General features: G+C 37.9%; 1 protein-coding gene across 1 annotated transcript; it reads left to right on the top strand.

The window, feature by feature from the left end:
• The first annotated feature begins 1,386 nt into the window (after positions 1–1,386).
• Positions 1,387–2,457, top strand: LOC134376346 (olfactory receptor 51L1-like). The gene has a single exon (XM_063094930.1). The coding sequence runs from the start codon at positions 1,387–1,389 to the stop codon at positions 2,455–2,457; it is 1,071 nt and encodes a 356-aa protein (XP_062951000.1).
• Positions 2,458–16,841: the final 14,384 nt, after the last annotated feature.

Here is a 16,841-nt window from a genome sequence, read left to right as displayed (position 1 = left end):
CTTCCCCATTCCTTATCTGCATGTCTCTGTCCCTCTCTCAGCCCCACTCTGTGTCACCCACTCACACTGGGATCTGCTCCTCAATATCCTCTTTTCTCACTGTCTCCCAATCACTCCCTCAGCCCCTGGGTCTCTCAGCAGATCCCATCTTTCAAAAGCACATGGCACCTTCTGCCAAGGTCTGAAGCACTATTGTACTAAAGAGGAGATGGATTTTATTTCTGTATAAAATGAAAGGTAAAGCATAGGAACAATCGGGGGAGATTATAAGGAAATCTATTTTTGGTTTGGAAGCAGTAATAACAAAAATATTTCTTGTTTATTATATTCTGACATTCTCCTCAATGTTATACATGTGTTGTACCAATTAAAAATTATGTTTTTGCTTTGATTAGAAAATCTTATTATTTTTACTTTATTAATGTGATACGTGGGCAAATATTATATTGAATGCTGAGATCAAAGATAGCAAGACTTGCCTTGTGAGCATCTTCCCAAATGTCCCTGCTTTTGTCAATCAACTAATTTGAGGAAGGAATATACTTTGTTATTGTAGCTACTTATTCAAGGTACACTTATTGATACATGTTTTTGCAATAACTGTGTAGAAAACATTGCTCTAACAGCTTTACCCGATTTACTAAAGTTGTGTTGTGTCAGGTCTCCAGCTGGATTTATGAGAATGCATGTCTTAGAAAAGACAGAAGGAAAAAGGAAACAAGGGATCTGGATGTCCATACACTCTAAAATTAAATTTTACAAGAAAGACATCTCAGGAGTTAGAGTAAATGTAGCAGCTTTAAAGATAGAGACTGTGCAGGCTGAATAAGCACAACCCTGTGAGGAAAAGAATGAGATTCCCAGGAGGCCTGAGATGCTGGACAGTGAGAGTCTGGAGTTTCTGAGAGGGGCTGAGTCTGGACAGAAGCAGAGCACCTCTTCTCCTGATCACATGGGCGTGTGGACAGGATCACATGGTGCCAATAAGGAGATAAAATGGGGCCACATGGGCGAGGAAACTCTCAGTAGGCATCCTCAATTTGCTTAGAAAAATCGGACAGCTGTTCTTCTCCAAGAAGGGAAAAGCTTGAGAGGTAAGGCCATATGAATGAGACAATCTGGGACAAGCAGAATTTTGGAGAATCTGAGCATTTCAAGGTTCAACTATATAGATTGTTATGAGATTTTTTTTAAAAAAACTATCATTTATTAGCTGATCAAGAGCAGGAGGAGGGAAAATCTTTGTAGAGGCTAATGCCATTTAGTTAAGTAAAGGATTCAATGGGAATAAGAAAATTAGAGCAGAAAACATAACAAGAAAATGGTTTAGGCTGCTTGTTAAGACAGTGCTTAATTAAGGTGTCACAAAGCCTAGGCAGTGTAGAGATGCCACAGCAGCCAGCAGCGGACTGGTGGCCAAAGAGAGTGGGAGGGCTCAAGCTTACTGGCCTACTAACCTTCAAACACATTGCTACCTTTCCCAGAGTGAATAGGGCTCTGAAACTGAGGATGCCCACTCTGCCAAGTGCCAACTTGAGTTTCTCTACCTTCCTGCTGACGGGCTTCCCAGGCCTGGAGTGGGCTCACCACTGGCTCTCACTGCCCATTTTTGTAGGATATCTCATAGCTCTCATGGGCAATGCCACTATCTTGCATCTGGTACGAACTGACCCTGCCCTCCACCAGCCCATGTACTACTTCCTGGCCATCCTGGCTGTGACAGACTTGGGCCTGTGCATGTCCACGCTGCCCTCAGTGCTGGGTGTGCTGTGGTTCGATGCCAGGGCAGTGGTCCTGGTGCCCTGCGTTCTGCAGCAGCACTTCCTCCACTCCTTCTCCTTCACGGAGTCAGCGGTGCTCTTTGCTATGTCTCTGGACTGCCTGGTGGCCATCCGATTCCCATTGCGCTATGCATCTGTGCTCACAGGTCCTCGGGTGGCCCTGGCTGGGGTTGTGCTTGGCATGCGAAGTGCCCCCATCACTGCTGCACCCTCAGTGAACCTATTGAAATTAGATTACTGTCACCCTGGGGCACTCTCCCATGCTTACTGTCTTCACCAGGACATGATCCGCCTGGCCTGCTCTGATACGCGCTTCAACAGACTCTATGGGCTGTGCATCATCATGCTGGCCATGGGCTCTGATGTTCTTTTCATCCTGCTCTCTTACGCTATCATCCTCCGCACGGTGCTGGCCATTGCCTCTGCAGGGGATCGGCTCAAGGCTCTCAACACCTGTGTCTCCCACACCCTGGCTGTGCTCTGCTTTTGTGTGCCTGTGCTAGGTCTGTCCATTGTGCACAGATTTGGGCACCACGCTTCATCCCTGGTGCACATCCTCATGGGCACTGTCTCTGTGCTCTTCCCACCCGTGATGAACCCTGTAATCTACAGCATCAAGACCCAGCAGATCCGCAGGGCCATTCTCAAGGTGATTTCACTGGGGAAGATAAAATAAGACATTGGGGATGGATCTCGGCAATTCAAAGCGAGGAATGAGCTAAAGCTGCTTTTTAGAGACCTCTTGCTATAAGAAAAGTTTTGTTAACTTATTTTAGTGTGATTTATTGATTGTACATCATGAACTGACTCTAATATTAAAATAAAATAAAGTCTATGCTTACTACTACTCATATATACTTTTAAATTAAATATGTATTCACTATTTTCTTACATGAATATGATTGTTTTTTACATAAATGTTTGCAAGTTAAAATAAATGTTTTTATTTTTTCTTTGCTTATTTATTAGAACTCTGATTCTACTGTTATTCTATTAATGCTGAAATACTCTCATGATATGGAAAGTTAAATCACCACTTTTTATTCCTTGAGCTAACTAAAGACTTTGCCATTATTCCACACAATAAGATATTATTTATTATTTATTGATTGATTTTTTTAAAAATCACATTAAATTGTATACATTTTTAGTGTACAACATGATGTTTTGAAGTATATATATATATTGTGCAATGACAAAATCTAGGCAATTGACATATGTCTTATGTCACATCATTATTTTCTGGTAAGAACATTATATATCCATTCTTTTAGCATTTTTCAAGAATGTAGTATTCACAATCATCAATTGATCTCTTGTGTTGTACAATTGATCTCTTGAACTTATTCTTCCTATGTAACAATTTTTTATCTTTTGACCACATTTCTCCAAACTACTTCCCCTCCAACCAACCCTGGTAACCACCATTTCTCTCTATACTTCTATGAGATTAACTTTTTTAGATTCCACAGATGAGTGAATTTTGCTGTTTATCTTTCTGTTCCCAGCTTATTTCACTTAACATAATTTTCTCCAGGTTCATTTTTGATGCTGCAAATAACAGAAATTCCTTCTTTTTTCTGGTTGAATGATATTCTGTTATGTACATACACCTCATTTTCTTTGTGCACACATGTGTTGATGGACCCAAAGGTTGATTCCACATCTGGGCTGTTGTGAGTACTGCTGCAATAAACATAGGGTGCAGATATATGTTCTTTATACTGATCTCCTTTCCTCTGAATAAATACCCAGTAGTGGAACTGAGGGATCATATGGTAAAAATCTATTTATTTTTAAATTTTTGAGGTGCATCTATACTGTTTTCTATAATGGCTGCACTAATTTATATTCCTGCTTTATAGATGAGGGTTTGCTTGTCTCTCTATACTCATAATACTTGTTTTCATTTATAACCATTCTAACAGGTGTGAGATGATACCTCATTGTGGCTTTCATTTGCATTTCCCTGATGATTAGTGATGCTGAGCATTTTTTTCATTTACTTGTTCTCCATTTGTGTGTCTTCTCTTGAGAAATATCTATTCCAGTCCTTAGCCATTTTTAATTGGTTCACTTTACTTTTTTATTTTCTTTATAATTGAGTTACATTTTTAACTGGTTATTTTCCTGCTATCGATTTGTTTAGGTTCCTTGTAAATTTTGACAACTAACCACTTACCACAATTATACTTTTCAAATATTTCTTTTCATTCTATAGGTTGTCTTTTCATTCTATTGATTGAATGTTTCCTTTGCTGTACAGAAAGTTTTTTTTAGTTTGATGTAACCCCACTAGTCAATTTTTGCTTTTGTTACTTGTACTTTTGATGTCATATACAAAAAAAGTTGTTTGTCAGATCAGTGTCATGAAATACTTCTCCCATGTTCTCTTCTAGTCTTTAATCCATTTTGATTTGATTTTCGTATATGTTGTGAGATAAGGGCCTAATTCCCTTTTCTCTATGTGGATACTCCCAACACTGTTTACACAATAAAGTACTTTTCTTGCTACATCAAGGATAACTTTATTGTAGATCAAGAAAAACTTTTCAACCTAGCTTTTTTATTCCTGTTATCCATGTCATAGTTTAGGACAAATATAAGGCCTAAGATCCTCCCATATTTATTTCTCATTTTTCCTAAACTCTCCAATCTTAAAATTGTACTTAATTTCTGTCATCCACTTTTAGTCCTTTTTATCTTCCCTGCTCCTTATTTATGTTTAAAAATAATAAGTACAAATATAAAATAGACATCCATTTAACTTAGCTGTAGAAAGGAAAACCTATAGCACGATAGAAGGTTAGTAATATGATGGCAAAAACAATGATATAAACCTAAAAATGTTTACCTGCTAATAATAGAAAATACCATGCAAGTCAGCCAACTACAAACACCACCACCACAACAACAAAACAAACAAACAAACAAAAAGAGTAAATAGTAGAAAATAAACAAAGGAGAGGAAAAAGATAAAGGGTAGGAAAGATGCATGGTGCTCCAAGATCTGCAGAAGAAGCCAGGCAGTTGTCTGCATGAAATAGGTGGTAGATAAGATTTCGGATAGGAGAAAAGGCATTATTTCTCCTTGAAGAAAAGAGAAAGAGTAAGACTCAGTTATAAATGTGTTGGAGCAGAGGAGCAGAGAAGGAAGTTAAAGTTCTCATTTACTAGCAATTATTTTCCCAGTGACAGACTGTGAAAAATTTTGATTGCAATTCATAAGGAAGTGGTGAATCAGGCTTTGAGACTCAGAAGCTTTCCCAGTGACTATTTCTGCAGGTTCATCTGTTCATCTGTGCTCAAAGTACACTGAAATTTTAACTCCTAGAAAGCAAAAACCAAAAATAAACAAACCAACAAAAAATCTTTTATCTCATTCTTTGCCTAAATTATATCTTCTTCTCAGCTAACCCTTCCGCTTCCACACCTTTCTTTGTATAATTACTACTTATTTATATCTTTAGGCAGATTCTGATGACCAGTCATTGCTGAGTATTTAAACAGAGATGATTTGAGAATAAATTATTTACACGTTTTTGAAAGTGGCCAGAAAGGAGCAATGAGAGACTGTTGGAAGTCCAAGAAAAAACAAGGGTATTACACAGAAATTTAAAAGCTGCTCTCACCCTGGGCTCTCCCCACAAGCCTGAACCTGCTGCAGACACTGAGGATGCTGCCATGGCCAAGAACCTCAAGCTGCAGCTGCCTTGGTGCTGAGGTGCTCAGGAGTCGTCATTTCACTGTTGCAGTCACGGGTGACTTACAGTCTGAAACACGTCTGACACAGCAAAGAACAAGAACCGTCTCTCTTCCTATTTCTGATCTTCCCAAAATGCTTCCCAATTGCAGAACATACCAAGAAGACAGCTATTAGGGAAGTTTGAGGAATGTCGTGAGTAGCCTCCCAGTCTCAGCAGCTCAAAGTAGAGTACAGAAGGACTGAATTGGCCTGAAAGCCAGCAACTAAAGAACAAGCACATCATCTTTTAGATTTTAACTTTTCACCAATTTTGTTACTGAGACATAACTGATTGTACACATCTGTGCAGTACAGCATTGAATAGCAATGTGTGCAATATGTGATGCTCAAATCAGGATAATTAGTATATTCAGCACTGCCTAATGTAATAATTTTTGTGGCCCTTTACTCATTTCTCAATCTTAAAATTTATCTTGAAAGTGGGTTTCTCAAAGACTTTTGTTGACTCCTAGATGATTTTAAATTCCCATGTTATAATATATATTTATGTCATATTATCCTCCCACCATAACCCTTAACAAAATGAATCTTGATTGCTTGTCCTGTTTCTGTTGTGCTCACCAGACTATTAGCTCCATGAAGGCAGAAACCGCCATCTTATTTTCCATTATTATTTCCTTGTAATTAGTGCAGGTTCTTGTCCATAAAGTGGAATTAAAACTGAGTTCCACGTGTGGGCCAGCAGATCTATAGAAAATGAGCCAAGACATAGGGCCACACATGAAAGGTGATCTTCAAAACAATGTCACCCACCAGAATTTTCAGTCCTCCATGGAGATGAGTAAGCTGAACTGTGAAAAAAATCCTTGGAAACGATTCCACAGGGCTTGCTCTTGAGAAGAAGAGTTCATTAATGGAAACATGAGGACTGTAACAAAGAGTTCTTTTTAACACACTAGGAAAACAAAAGAACTCTACTGTGTAGAAAATAGTTTCCTTTTTGGAGTAGGGCTGGGATTTTATTCAATCTCTCTTTTCTTCAGTAAAAAATGTTTATTGATTGGCTATTATTTGCCAAGTACTATAGTGGATGCTTGAGATACGTGGTCAACAATAAATATTTGGGATTTCTTATATTCGTATTTTCTCTTTCCAGAAAGGAAAATGAATCAAAAGTGTAAGCGGATATATGCAGTGGAATGGAGACTATTTTGTATGCATGATCTGGAGGATCAATTATTTCAGTTAAGATAGGATTTATAAAAAGTTGCTTATGCTAAAAAGAGGTAGAAAAATATACCAGAAAAAGTGTTGCCTTATGTCTGAAGGCCTTAAAAGAGTAGATAAAGTACAACGAGCAAGGACACATGTCCATTTCAGTGAAAGCAGGTTTCGCACTGTTCAGGGCCTTGATAGACAATACAAGGAGTTGGGATTTAATTTATGAGAAATGGGACATTGTTAAAGGATTAAGCAGAAGAGAACTGTGGCAGCTCTGTGGAGAATGGCTTGAAGGTAGAAAAAACAAATGTGGAGAGGTTCAGATAATAGTGGTGCTAGTAGTAAAAGACATAAAACTAGAACTAAAGAGCATATTAGTGGGTTAGATATGAATATGAGAGGTGAAAAGAGAAATCAAAGATGACACATGGACTTGCGACCTGAATAAGCAGCTGGTGATACGACTTATGGACACGAGAAAACAAATAGAACTAGGAAATAAGGGAAGAGCATGGTTATTATTATGTTAGTTTTGAAAACTCTGTAAAACATCAAAGGGTGAGGTCAATGTTTATTTTAGTAGCTGAGCATAGATATTAGAAATATAATTTTGTGATTTATCAGCATATAGGTGGTATTTAAATTCATAAAAATGAAAATAGCATTTAGGTAAAGTGAGTAAAGAAAGAGAGGAGATGGTCTTGAACAGAGTGCCTAGTAACGCCAGCATCTGTAGTTCAGCCGGACAAGCAGCGTCTAGCAAAGGAGACTAGAGCGAAGCTTAATGAGATACGAGAATATAAAGTCAGCAAATCCACGAGAAGACAGTATTTTAGAGAGAGAGGAAATGGTCAACTCATTGAAGCTAGTGAGAGAATAACATGATGAAAACAGGGAAAACCCGTTAAATTTGCCAAATGGAAGTCAGGGTTTGCGGTAGTGAGACACTTCCTGACATCAGAAATTTCTAATTAATTTGAATTTTTATACTATACAGGTATCAAATTAGTTTTTTTAAAAAAAATAATTTAAAAATTTTAATCTATGGAAAAATAGTTTGTAAACTGTCATAATTTAGTTTTTGCTGAACTATGTGGTGGTAACAAACAAACCCAAAATATCAATACCCTTAAACAACAAAAGTTGCTAATTGGTGAACTGTTGGCACTGGCTCTATTGCACGTGTCTTCTGTATTCTGGAACACAAGCTGAGCAAGTACTCACTAGTGAAGGTATGCCATTCTAATGTCGGAAGAAAACAGACAATAAGAAACTTATAGTAGCTCTGTGAGCTTCTTCTCAGATGTGGCACTTGTCACTTTTCCTCACCAATGACTACCCAAATAAAGTAAAATGGTTAAGTCTGATGTTGGTAGGGTAGCTACGTGTCATCATCTTGTGCTACCTGTAAAAGGTGAGATAGCCTACTATAAACAGCGGATAATTGGAAGCAATAATACATTTACCAGCCTTCCTTCTGGTCCACAAATCCATACTCATCTATCTTATACACTCCTATTCAGGAAGGAGTAAAAAAAGGAGGCAGCTAGCAATTAATTCTTGATGGCAGTTCTAAGACTTTTGCAGCAAAAACTATAAAGGACCCGGACCTTGTAAGTGAAGAGTGTGTGAAGAGTGTTCCTTGATTAGTTCTTGATTCTTCTCTGTGGGAGTGGCTATAAAAACAGTTTTATACAAAGTGCACAAATCTCAAGTGTGAGTTTGCTGAATTATCACAACATAAGTATACCTATGTTTCTAACACCCAGATCAAGAAATAGAGTACTCCATGTCTTGGAGACCCCTTCATGTCCTTCCAGTTAACAATTCCCTATTTTTCGTAAGGCTGATCACTGTCATATTTTAACATCATAGATTTTTCTTATTTTAACTTTATATAAATGAAGCCATACACGATTACCTAGCTTCTGGAGCCACTCGAGAACAACTCAACAACTGTGTCTCCCACATCATGGCTGTGGTCTGCTTCTGCGTGCCTGTGCTAGGCCTGCCCATTGTGCACAGATTCGGAGCCACACCTTGCCCCAGCTGTACAATCTCATGAGCAATGTCTCTGTGCTCTTCCCATCCCTGATGAACTCTGTTTTCTACAGCATCAAGACCTAACAGATCCCTGGAATAACTCCTATGACAAGTCTATCTTCTTTTTCACTTTTGCCTGCAACATATTCACCAGTCATTTTGGAAGATCGCTTTTGTTTTTGGCAGAAAGTTGACTATTTGTGGTACCAGGAAACTCTCAATTTTCCTGTCTTTCAAGGAGCCATGTGACCTTGAGTATGGTACCACAGTCTCCTGGAGCTCTACATAATGACATTGGGTTGGATTGTCAGCCCAAGTGTATGCTCTATCAAAGATTTACTTTCTTTTGGACATTGAATTTCTACACTTTGTGATATCAGGAAGTACATAAAGTGAACAGTCCTGAACATAAGAAGTTAATGACTCATCCCTGCTTTAGTTGCCAGGTTCTCCTAGTCTCAGGTGCTCCTGATGATTTTTGAGAATATGAATCCCTTGTTTCCTTATTACCAAAGATGATAATTCCACCTGGAGAGTAATAATATGTAATTCCCCTAGAAATAAAGATTGGGTTGTTTCCTCATGTTCAGTGCAAGCTAAAAACATCACTCATTCTCTTCTAGCCCACAGCTATCATGTCCTGGGCTCTACTATATCTGCCTTCCATCAAGACTCACCTGCCAAGTGCCCACTCTTCAAGACCACATTTCATCTTTGATGATCTGATAAATTTGCCATTTGAGAGATGACTGTTGCTGCATTTTACTTTTAGAAAAACAAATGTCACAGTGAGGTAAAGAGTGACTTTTATCCACTTAATATTTATTAAATGCATCATCATTGATCTGTTAAAAATATCAAGAGCAATCACATTTTGGCAAAATATTTATTGAAAAATGAGTGACTCTGAATCTTTCACATTTAGGGAAGCAGGTAGTGGAGGCAGCACAAAAGCTGAAGAATAAACAAAATAACAAGAGCTACACTAAAACCTTCCTAGTAAAGACATCCAAAGGCCCGATATGTAAGACATATACATAACAGTGATTTCCATCAGACATCTTATCCTTTAGGTACTCTGGGTCAAATTTTCTGTTATACAACAAAAATTTTACAGATATTTACCCTGCTCCAGGTCCTATGCTGTATATGTGGAGTAGAGACTGAAACAGACCTGTATCCTGATGCATGCGGATGCAGGAGATAAGCAAGCAGCCAACAGACCATTACTATAACATTTTACATCTCAGCTCCGAGAGGCAGACCTTTGCTGCTCTCTGCTGGATAATATCTGGGAATATCACCTTGAGAATGTAAGCCTTCTTTGACTCCTGTCTACTCCTCCTGAATTATTTAGTCACTTTTTATTAGTTGTGATATCTCTCTCAAATGTCATAAAAAATGACAAGGCTACATCTGGTTGGTTTCAATATTCAGGAAATCTTCGAATCTTATAGTTCTTGAATGATCCCTGCTTTTCAACTTCCTGGCTCAGATTTTGGTCCCAGACCCCCTCAAGTGTTTTTTTCCCCCAATTTTGTAGATTTGCCTATTATCTGAATTGGATCTAAGTTTTTCTTTATTCTCTCCATTTCTTTAATTTCTAAATTAAAAGTGAAGTAAAGTCGAGTCCCTTTCTATTTATCTGGTCAACTATCTGTTCTTCAAACTCATTGATAGTCTTTAATTCTCTACCTACTCACTTACGAATGGCCGGGTCAGAGCCTGGTCCTAAATAAAACACCGGCGGTGGTTCTCATGGGCAAGGGGAAAAGGAAGATGAGAGCTAGAGCAGGCTGGAGACTAATTGCAAAGGGAACTATGGGAGTGACTTCTTTGGGAGTGGGATTCTGTTTGCGATGAAGTATAGCCAAATAAAATTTTGAGTACATACCATTTTTAGAGTTTTCAAGTACGTTTTCTCATAATTTTTTTTTCTCTATGAAGAAAGTATACCTATTGTCCTTTCACAGAAGATAAATCTGGGGTTCAGAGGTCATTCGTAAATTCCCAAGTAAAAAGGGAGGGAAATCAGAGGGGAAAAAACAGATGGTGAAATCAGGAGCTTTGATTTCAGGCTCTGTGGGTATCAGAAAATGTCAATGACCCTGAGTTAGCATGACACAGTGAATGAAAACCCTGCTTCCCCAGGAGCCCATGCAACCGAGAAATTGTAGCCGGGAAAAACATGAAAGCCAGGACTAGAACCAGGGAGGGAAAAACTGAGATTGAGAGTACATCAAACCTTTATTTGGTGATATGATTGAGGCATGTCTTTGAGTTGCAAACCTAAGAAACAAAACCCCACCTCTGAGTAAAAGCTACAAGTTCAAAGAACTCCTTAGGTAACACTTCAACAATTTCAGGACAAGCGATTTCTGCTTGTGCCATATAAGACACAGGAATGTCTCTGGCAAATAAGGTTAGAATGATTTGGGAACAAACATTAGAGCATTTAAGAAGAATCTTTAATACACACACACACACATATTACACAAATATTCATGTATATAGAGAAATGCATGCATGCACATATAAATTGATACATGTATAGGTGGAAAGAGGCCCTCATTTGATAAAGAAGACAGTCTTTTTTTTTTTTCTTTACCAAACTCCATACTGTCTGTCAAACATTATCCACTTCCTTTTACATTGCAGGTTATACTCAGAACTCTGACAGTTCTTCAGTTACTAAATTTTCATTAAAAATACTTCTGTTGTTGATATTGTTGTTTAATGCTCGGAGGAGCCATGGAATGTACTAAAACTTTTCAATATGTGTGAAAAATAAAGTCTCTTCTTCAGAAAGCAGGGCCACAGACATTCTAGATACTTGAAAAGTCTCAGTATAATAAGGCCAGGCTAAAGATACAAGGTTGATATCTTTAATCTAGGCAATTTTAAGCAATTAAGAAATTGCTTAATTTAAAAAATCTTAATATTATCTAAGGGGATAAGAAGAAAAAGGCCTAAATGAAAAATGCTTGTATGAAAATTAGATATCTGACTTGTATTGATGACATTATTATTATTATTTCACAAACAACAGTAGCATTTATTGAACCTGTACTATATTAACTGCTCTGTATACTTGTTTAAGCTTCAAGCAAGACTATAGGGCTAAATACTCTAATTATCCTTGCTTTACAGATGGAGAAATGGTGAGCGAGACAAAAAGTGACTGAGATGGGATTCTACTGAGGCAAATGACGCAATAGTCTGCAGTATTACCTATTAAGAATACTGCTTTGAAGTCCAAAAATTCAACACATGAAATCTGGAAGCAATAAAGTACCTAAATAAAATAAGTAGTGTACCCTAAGCAATCAAAGGAAATTACTGGTAATATATCAGGACAATTAAGCACTATAAACAGGAAGTAAATCACTTGGACTACTAATATGCTGAATTAAGATATGGGAGGGTTGAGTTAAAAGGAGTATATGCCTAAAACTGATTAGAAAGGAGACAAAACCCAGAGGATCAGAGTGGTACTGAGTCAAGAAACCCCTATGTCATCACTAAAGTTTATCTGTCAGTGAGAAGTGTTGACCAATCTGTAATAAAACCAAACTGCAGAACATCAAACATAAGGTGTTTAATTGGGGTCTTAGGAAATGTAATTCAGGAGACACAGTATCAGGAGCAACCTAGAGCGTATTCTGAGGCTTGAGGCATAGCAAGAAGCTTTTGTGGGGAAAGAAGGGAAGATTTCATGAGTTGATTGTCAAGAATAATGATTGGTTAGGGCATAGTCCAGTGTATGAGTCCACGTGCAGCTGGCTGCAGAAGTGTTAGTTGGCTAAATTTAACAACGTTCAGGACACTATGGTTTCTGAGATTTGGCCCAGTTCAAAGTTCAAGGCAAGTTCTGGATACAGCTGAGTACTTGCAGAAGTCACTTTGGAGAATCGCTCCTGGGTTCCTAGATACTCTGAAGCATAGCACAGCCATTTTGTAAATATGATTTCACAGAAATCGTGGTTCTACCCTGAAGACCTAGTACCTTTCACAATGGCCAATATTACTTTCCTATAGCTGGTAATTATGCATAGTTTATAAAGTTCTTTTGTGCATACTATTATATTTACTCCACTTAATTTTTATTATAGATATAATTATCACCCTTTTACAGATTTAAAAGGTCAAGATCTAAGATTTAGCCCATTAGTAAGTAGAAATCAGGGGTTTAAAAATCACGTCTTCAGATGCAACTCTATCCCACTGTTCCATACTTCCAGCTTCCTCATCTCCAATATATTTCCCCTTATATCATGTTTTTTAAATTTATTTTCAGCAGGGAGTCAGATCTGTTTATTTTTATTTTTATTTTTATTTTTTATGTGATGAGGGAGATTTTTCTTTCCCTTTCTATTTTTTTTCTGATATGAGATTTTGATTGGCCTCCCATCTTAAACTGTGGAGGCTTCCTCACAGATACATCTTGGTATACAGTGGTCTCTTTCTCTCTCCTTGACAGATGTATTTCTCCTGGATATTGCAAAGAGATGCAGGTTACCTTCTGAGACAGGGTTTTGGGAGGCATCCACACTTCTGTCATTATGGATTAAACTAGTATCATGGACTAAAGTTTTTGTAATTATGTCCGCAGTTTTAGGAACATAATCTGAAGGGTCCATACTCTTGCCCACCGTACTCAAACGCACAGTAAACATTGACTAACCATGCTGCTATTTGTGGATTGACAATGGGAGAGGAATTTTTTAATAGGTGGAATACTTCATCCCATTAACAGGAATTCCAGTGGGAAAAATACTTATTTCCATTAACCTTTGTAACATAGACTTTTCTTCTACACCTTTTTCCTTTCCCATGTATAAAAATCAAAGTGATTATCCAGGAAGTTATGAAATGAACACGGATAACTGAGCCCATTTTAGGAATGTTTTACCCAGGTAAAGCCTGATAATTATGTCCCCCAAAGAGAGCGGTCTGTGATGCTGCTTAGAGTGGCAGAAAGGGACATTTAGAGTCTTTCAATTTTACACAAACACTGAAGTAATTTTGCTCTAAATTCCTATGCTCATCCATCACTGAAAATGCAACATGCTGTAACAAAAATTTATAGAATGTCTGATAGATTACAGAGTTATTTATATCAGTGTCTTTCCAAATATGTTTTCTTTAAACTACCCAATTGGAAAAGATGAAGTCAAACTGTCCCTGTTTGCAGATGACATGATCCTATATATCGAACAGCCTAAAACCTCTACAAAAAAACTGTTGGAATTGATAAATGATTTCAGCAGAGTAGCAGGATACAAAATCAACACAAAAATCAGTAGCATTTCTTTTCTTCAATAGTGAACACGCAGAAAGAGAAATCAAGAAAGCCTGCCCATTTACAATAGCCACCAAAAAAATAAAATACTTAGGGATTGAGTTAACCAAGGAGGTGAAAAATCTCTATAATGAGAACTACAAACCACTGCTGAGAGAAATTAGAGAGGATACAAGAAGATGGAAAGATATCCCATGCTCTTGGATTGGAAGAACCAACATAGTGAAAATGTCCATACTACCCAAAGTGATATACAAATTCAATGCAATCCCCATCAAAATTCCAAAGACATTTTTCTCAGAAATGGAAAAAACTCTCCAGTCATTTATATGGAACAATAAAAGACCATGCATAGCCAAAGCAATGCTCAGCAAAAAAAAATAAAGCTGGAGGCATAACACTACCTGACTTTAAGCTATACTACAAAGCTATAATAACCAAAACAGTATGGTACTGGCATAAAAACAGACACACTGACCAATGGAATAGAATAGAGAATCCAGAAATCAACCCACACACTTAATGCCATCTGATCTTTGACAAAGGCACCAAGCCTATTCACTGGGGAAGGGACTGCCTCTTCAGCAAATGGTGCTGGGATAACTGGATATCCATATGCAGGAGAATGAAACTAGATCCATACCTCTCACCGTATACTAAAATCAACTCAAAATGGATTAAGGATTTAAATATACACCCTGAAACAATAAAACTTCTTAAAGAAAACATAGGAGAAACACTTCAGGAAGTAGGACTGGGCACAGACTTCATGAATACGACCCCAAAAGCACAGGCAACCAAAGGAAAAATAAACAAATGGGATTATATCAAACTAAAAAGCTTCTGCACAGAAAAAGAAACAATTAACAGAGTGAAAAGACAACCAACACAGTGGGAGAAAGTATTTGCAAAATATACATCTGACAAAGGATTAATATCCAGAATATATAAGGAACTCAAACAACTTTACAAGAAGAAAACAAGCAACCCAATTAAAAAATGGGCAAAAGAGCTAAGCAGGCATTTCTCTAAGGAAGATATATAAATGGCCAACAGACATATGAAAAAATGCTCAATATCACTCAGCATCCAGGAAATGCAAATCAAAACCACACTGAGATACCATCTAACCCCAGTTAGGATGGCTAAAATCCAAAAGACTCTGAACGATAAATGCTGGCGAGGTTGCGGAGAAAAAGGAACTCTCATACATTGTTGGTGGGACTGCAAAATGGTGCAGCCTCTATGGAAAATGTTATGGAGGTTCCTCAAACCATTGCAGATAGATCTACCATACGACCCAGCTATCCCACTGTTGGGAATATACCCAGAGGAATGGAAATCATCAAGTCGAAGGTATACCTGTTCCCCAATGTTCATTGCAGCACTCTTTACAATAGCCAAGAGTTGGAACCAGCCCAAATGTCCATCATCAGAGGAGTGGATATGGAAAATGTGGTACATCTACACAATGGAATACTACTCAGCTATAAAAACGAATGAAATACTGCCATTTGCAACAACATGGATGGACCTTGAGAGAATTATATTAAGTGAAACAAGTCAGGCACAGAAAGAGAAATACCACATGTTCTCACTGATTGGTGGGAGCTAAAAATTAATATACAAATTCACACACACACACACACACACACACACACACACACACACAAAACCGGCGGGGGGGAAGATATAACAACCACAATTACTTGAAGTTGATACGACAAGCAAACAGAAAGGACATTGTTGGGGGGTAGGGGGGGAGGGAGAAGGGAGGGAGGTTTTGGTTATGGGGAGCAATAATCAGCCACAATGTATATCGACAAAATAAAATTTAAAAAAAAAAGAAAAAAGAAATAAGCAAAGGACAAAATATAATTTCCAGCTCAGGCACACACTAGTGCCTTGGGACCTGCCAGAGGATATGAGGCATGGAACTGGGACAAGACCCTTCTCCCACAACCAGGCACACTGTGCCAGCACATTGGGGCCCACTCAAGACCCCGAGGTATGGAGCCAGGGACCAGACACTCCCCACAACCAGGCACACCATCAGTGCCAAGGAGCATGTCAAAAACTTCACCTCCATATGGGTAGGCCACCACAGCCACTGCAATAACCATGGCTGCCACAAAAGCGGCTAGATGCCACAACCTCTACACAGATGGTCCACACTGGAGTGCATTGACACAAGGAGGGCCACCAGCAGAGACAGAAAAGAAGAGGATGTCCTTCTCCACAAAGCCCATTTCAGAGTGACAGAAGAAGCATCTGCTTTATGATAATATTGGGGGACCTGATCATACCTCTCATCATTGAACAGGTCATCTAGGCAACAAATCAACAGAGTAACCATTATTCTTTCAGAAGGAGAGAAGAAATCTAGGGTAATTAGAGGGGGAAGTGGGGAGAGAGAGGGGGATGGGGAGAGATGGGACAAGGGGCATAAAGAATAATTATGATTTGTAACAATATATATGCTAATAATATTGATTTTACCAACATATCTCAATGTTGAACGCCAAAAATATGTATAATCAATTGTGATTCAGTAAAAATGAGAAAGAAATAAAAAAATAAAAAATATATATGTTCAACATAATTATAAAACAAAATTCAATGGAAATTTAAAAATTAAAAAGAAAAAATAATAACATAACTTAAAATCCTATGAAACCTAAAATAAATATTCTACAGCATAATTAAGGTGTGGTCTATATAAAAAAAATAATGTCAGTTTATTGAAAGATTATGAAGAGAGTGAAGAAGAAAGCCGCACAGTCAAACT

This window comes from Cynocephalus volans, chromosome 4 (assembly GCF_027409185.1).
Source record: "Cynocephalus volans isolate mCynVol1 chromosome 4, mCynVol1.pri, whole genome shotgun sequence".
Classification (NCBI taxonomy): Eukaryota; Metazoa; Chordata; class Mammalia; order Dermoptera; family Cynocephalidae; genus Cynocephalus; species Cynocephalus volans.
This window is presented reverse-complemented; position numbering and strand designations above follow the sequence as displayed.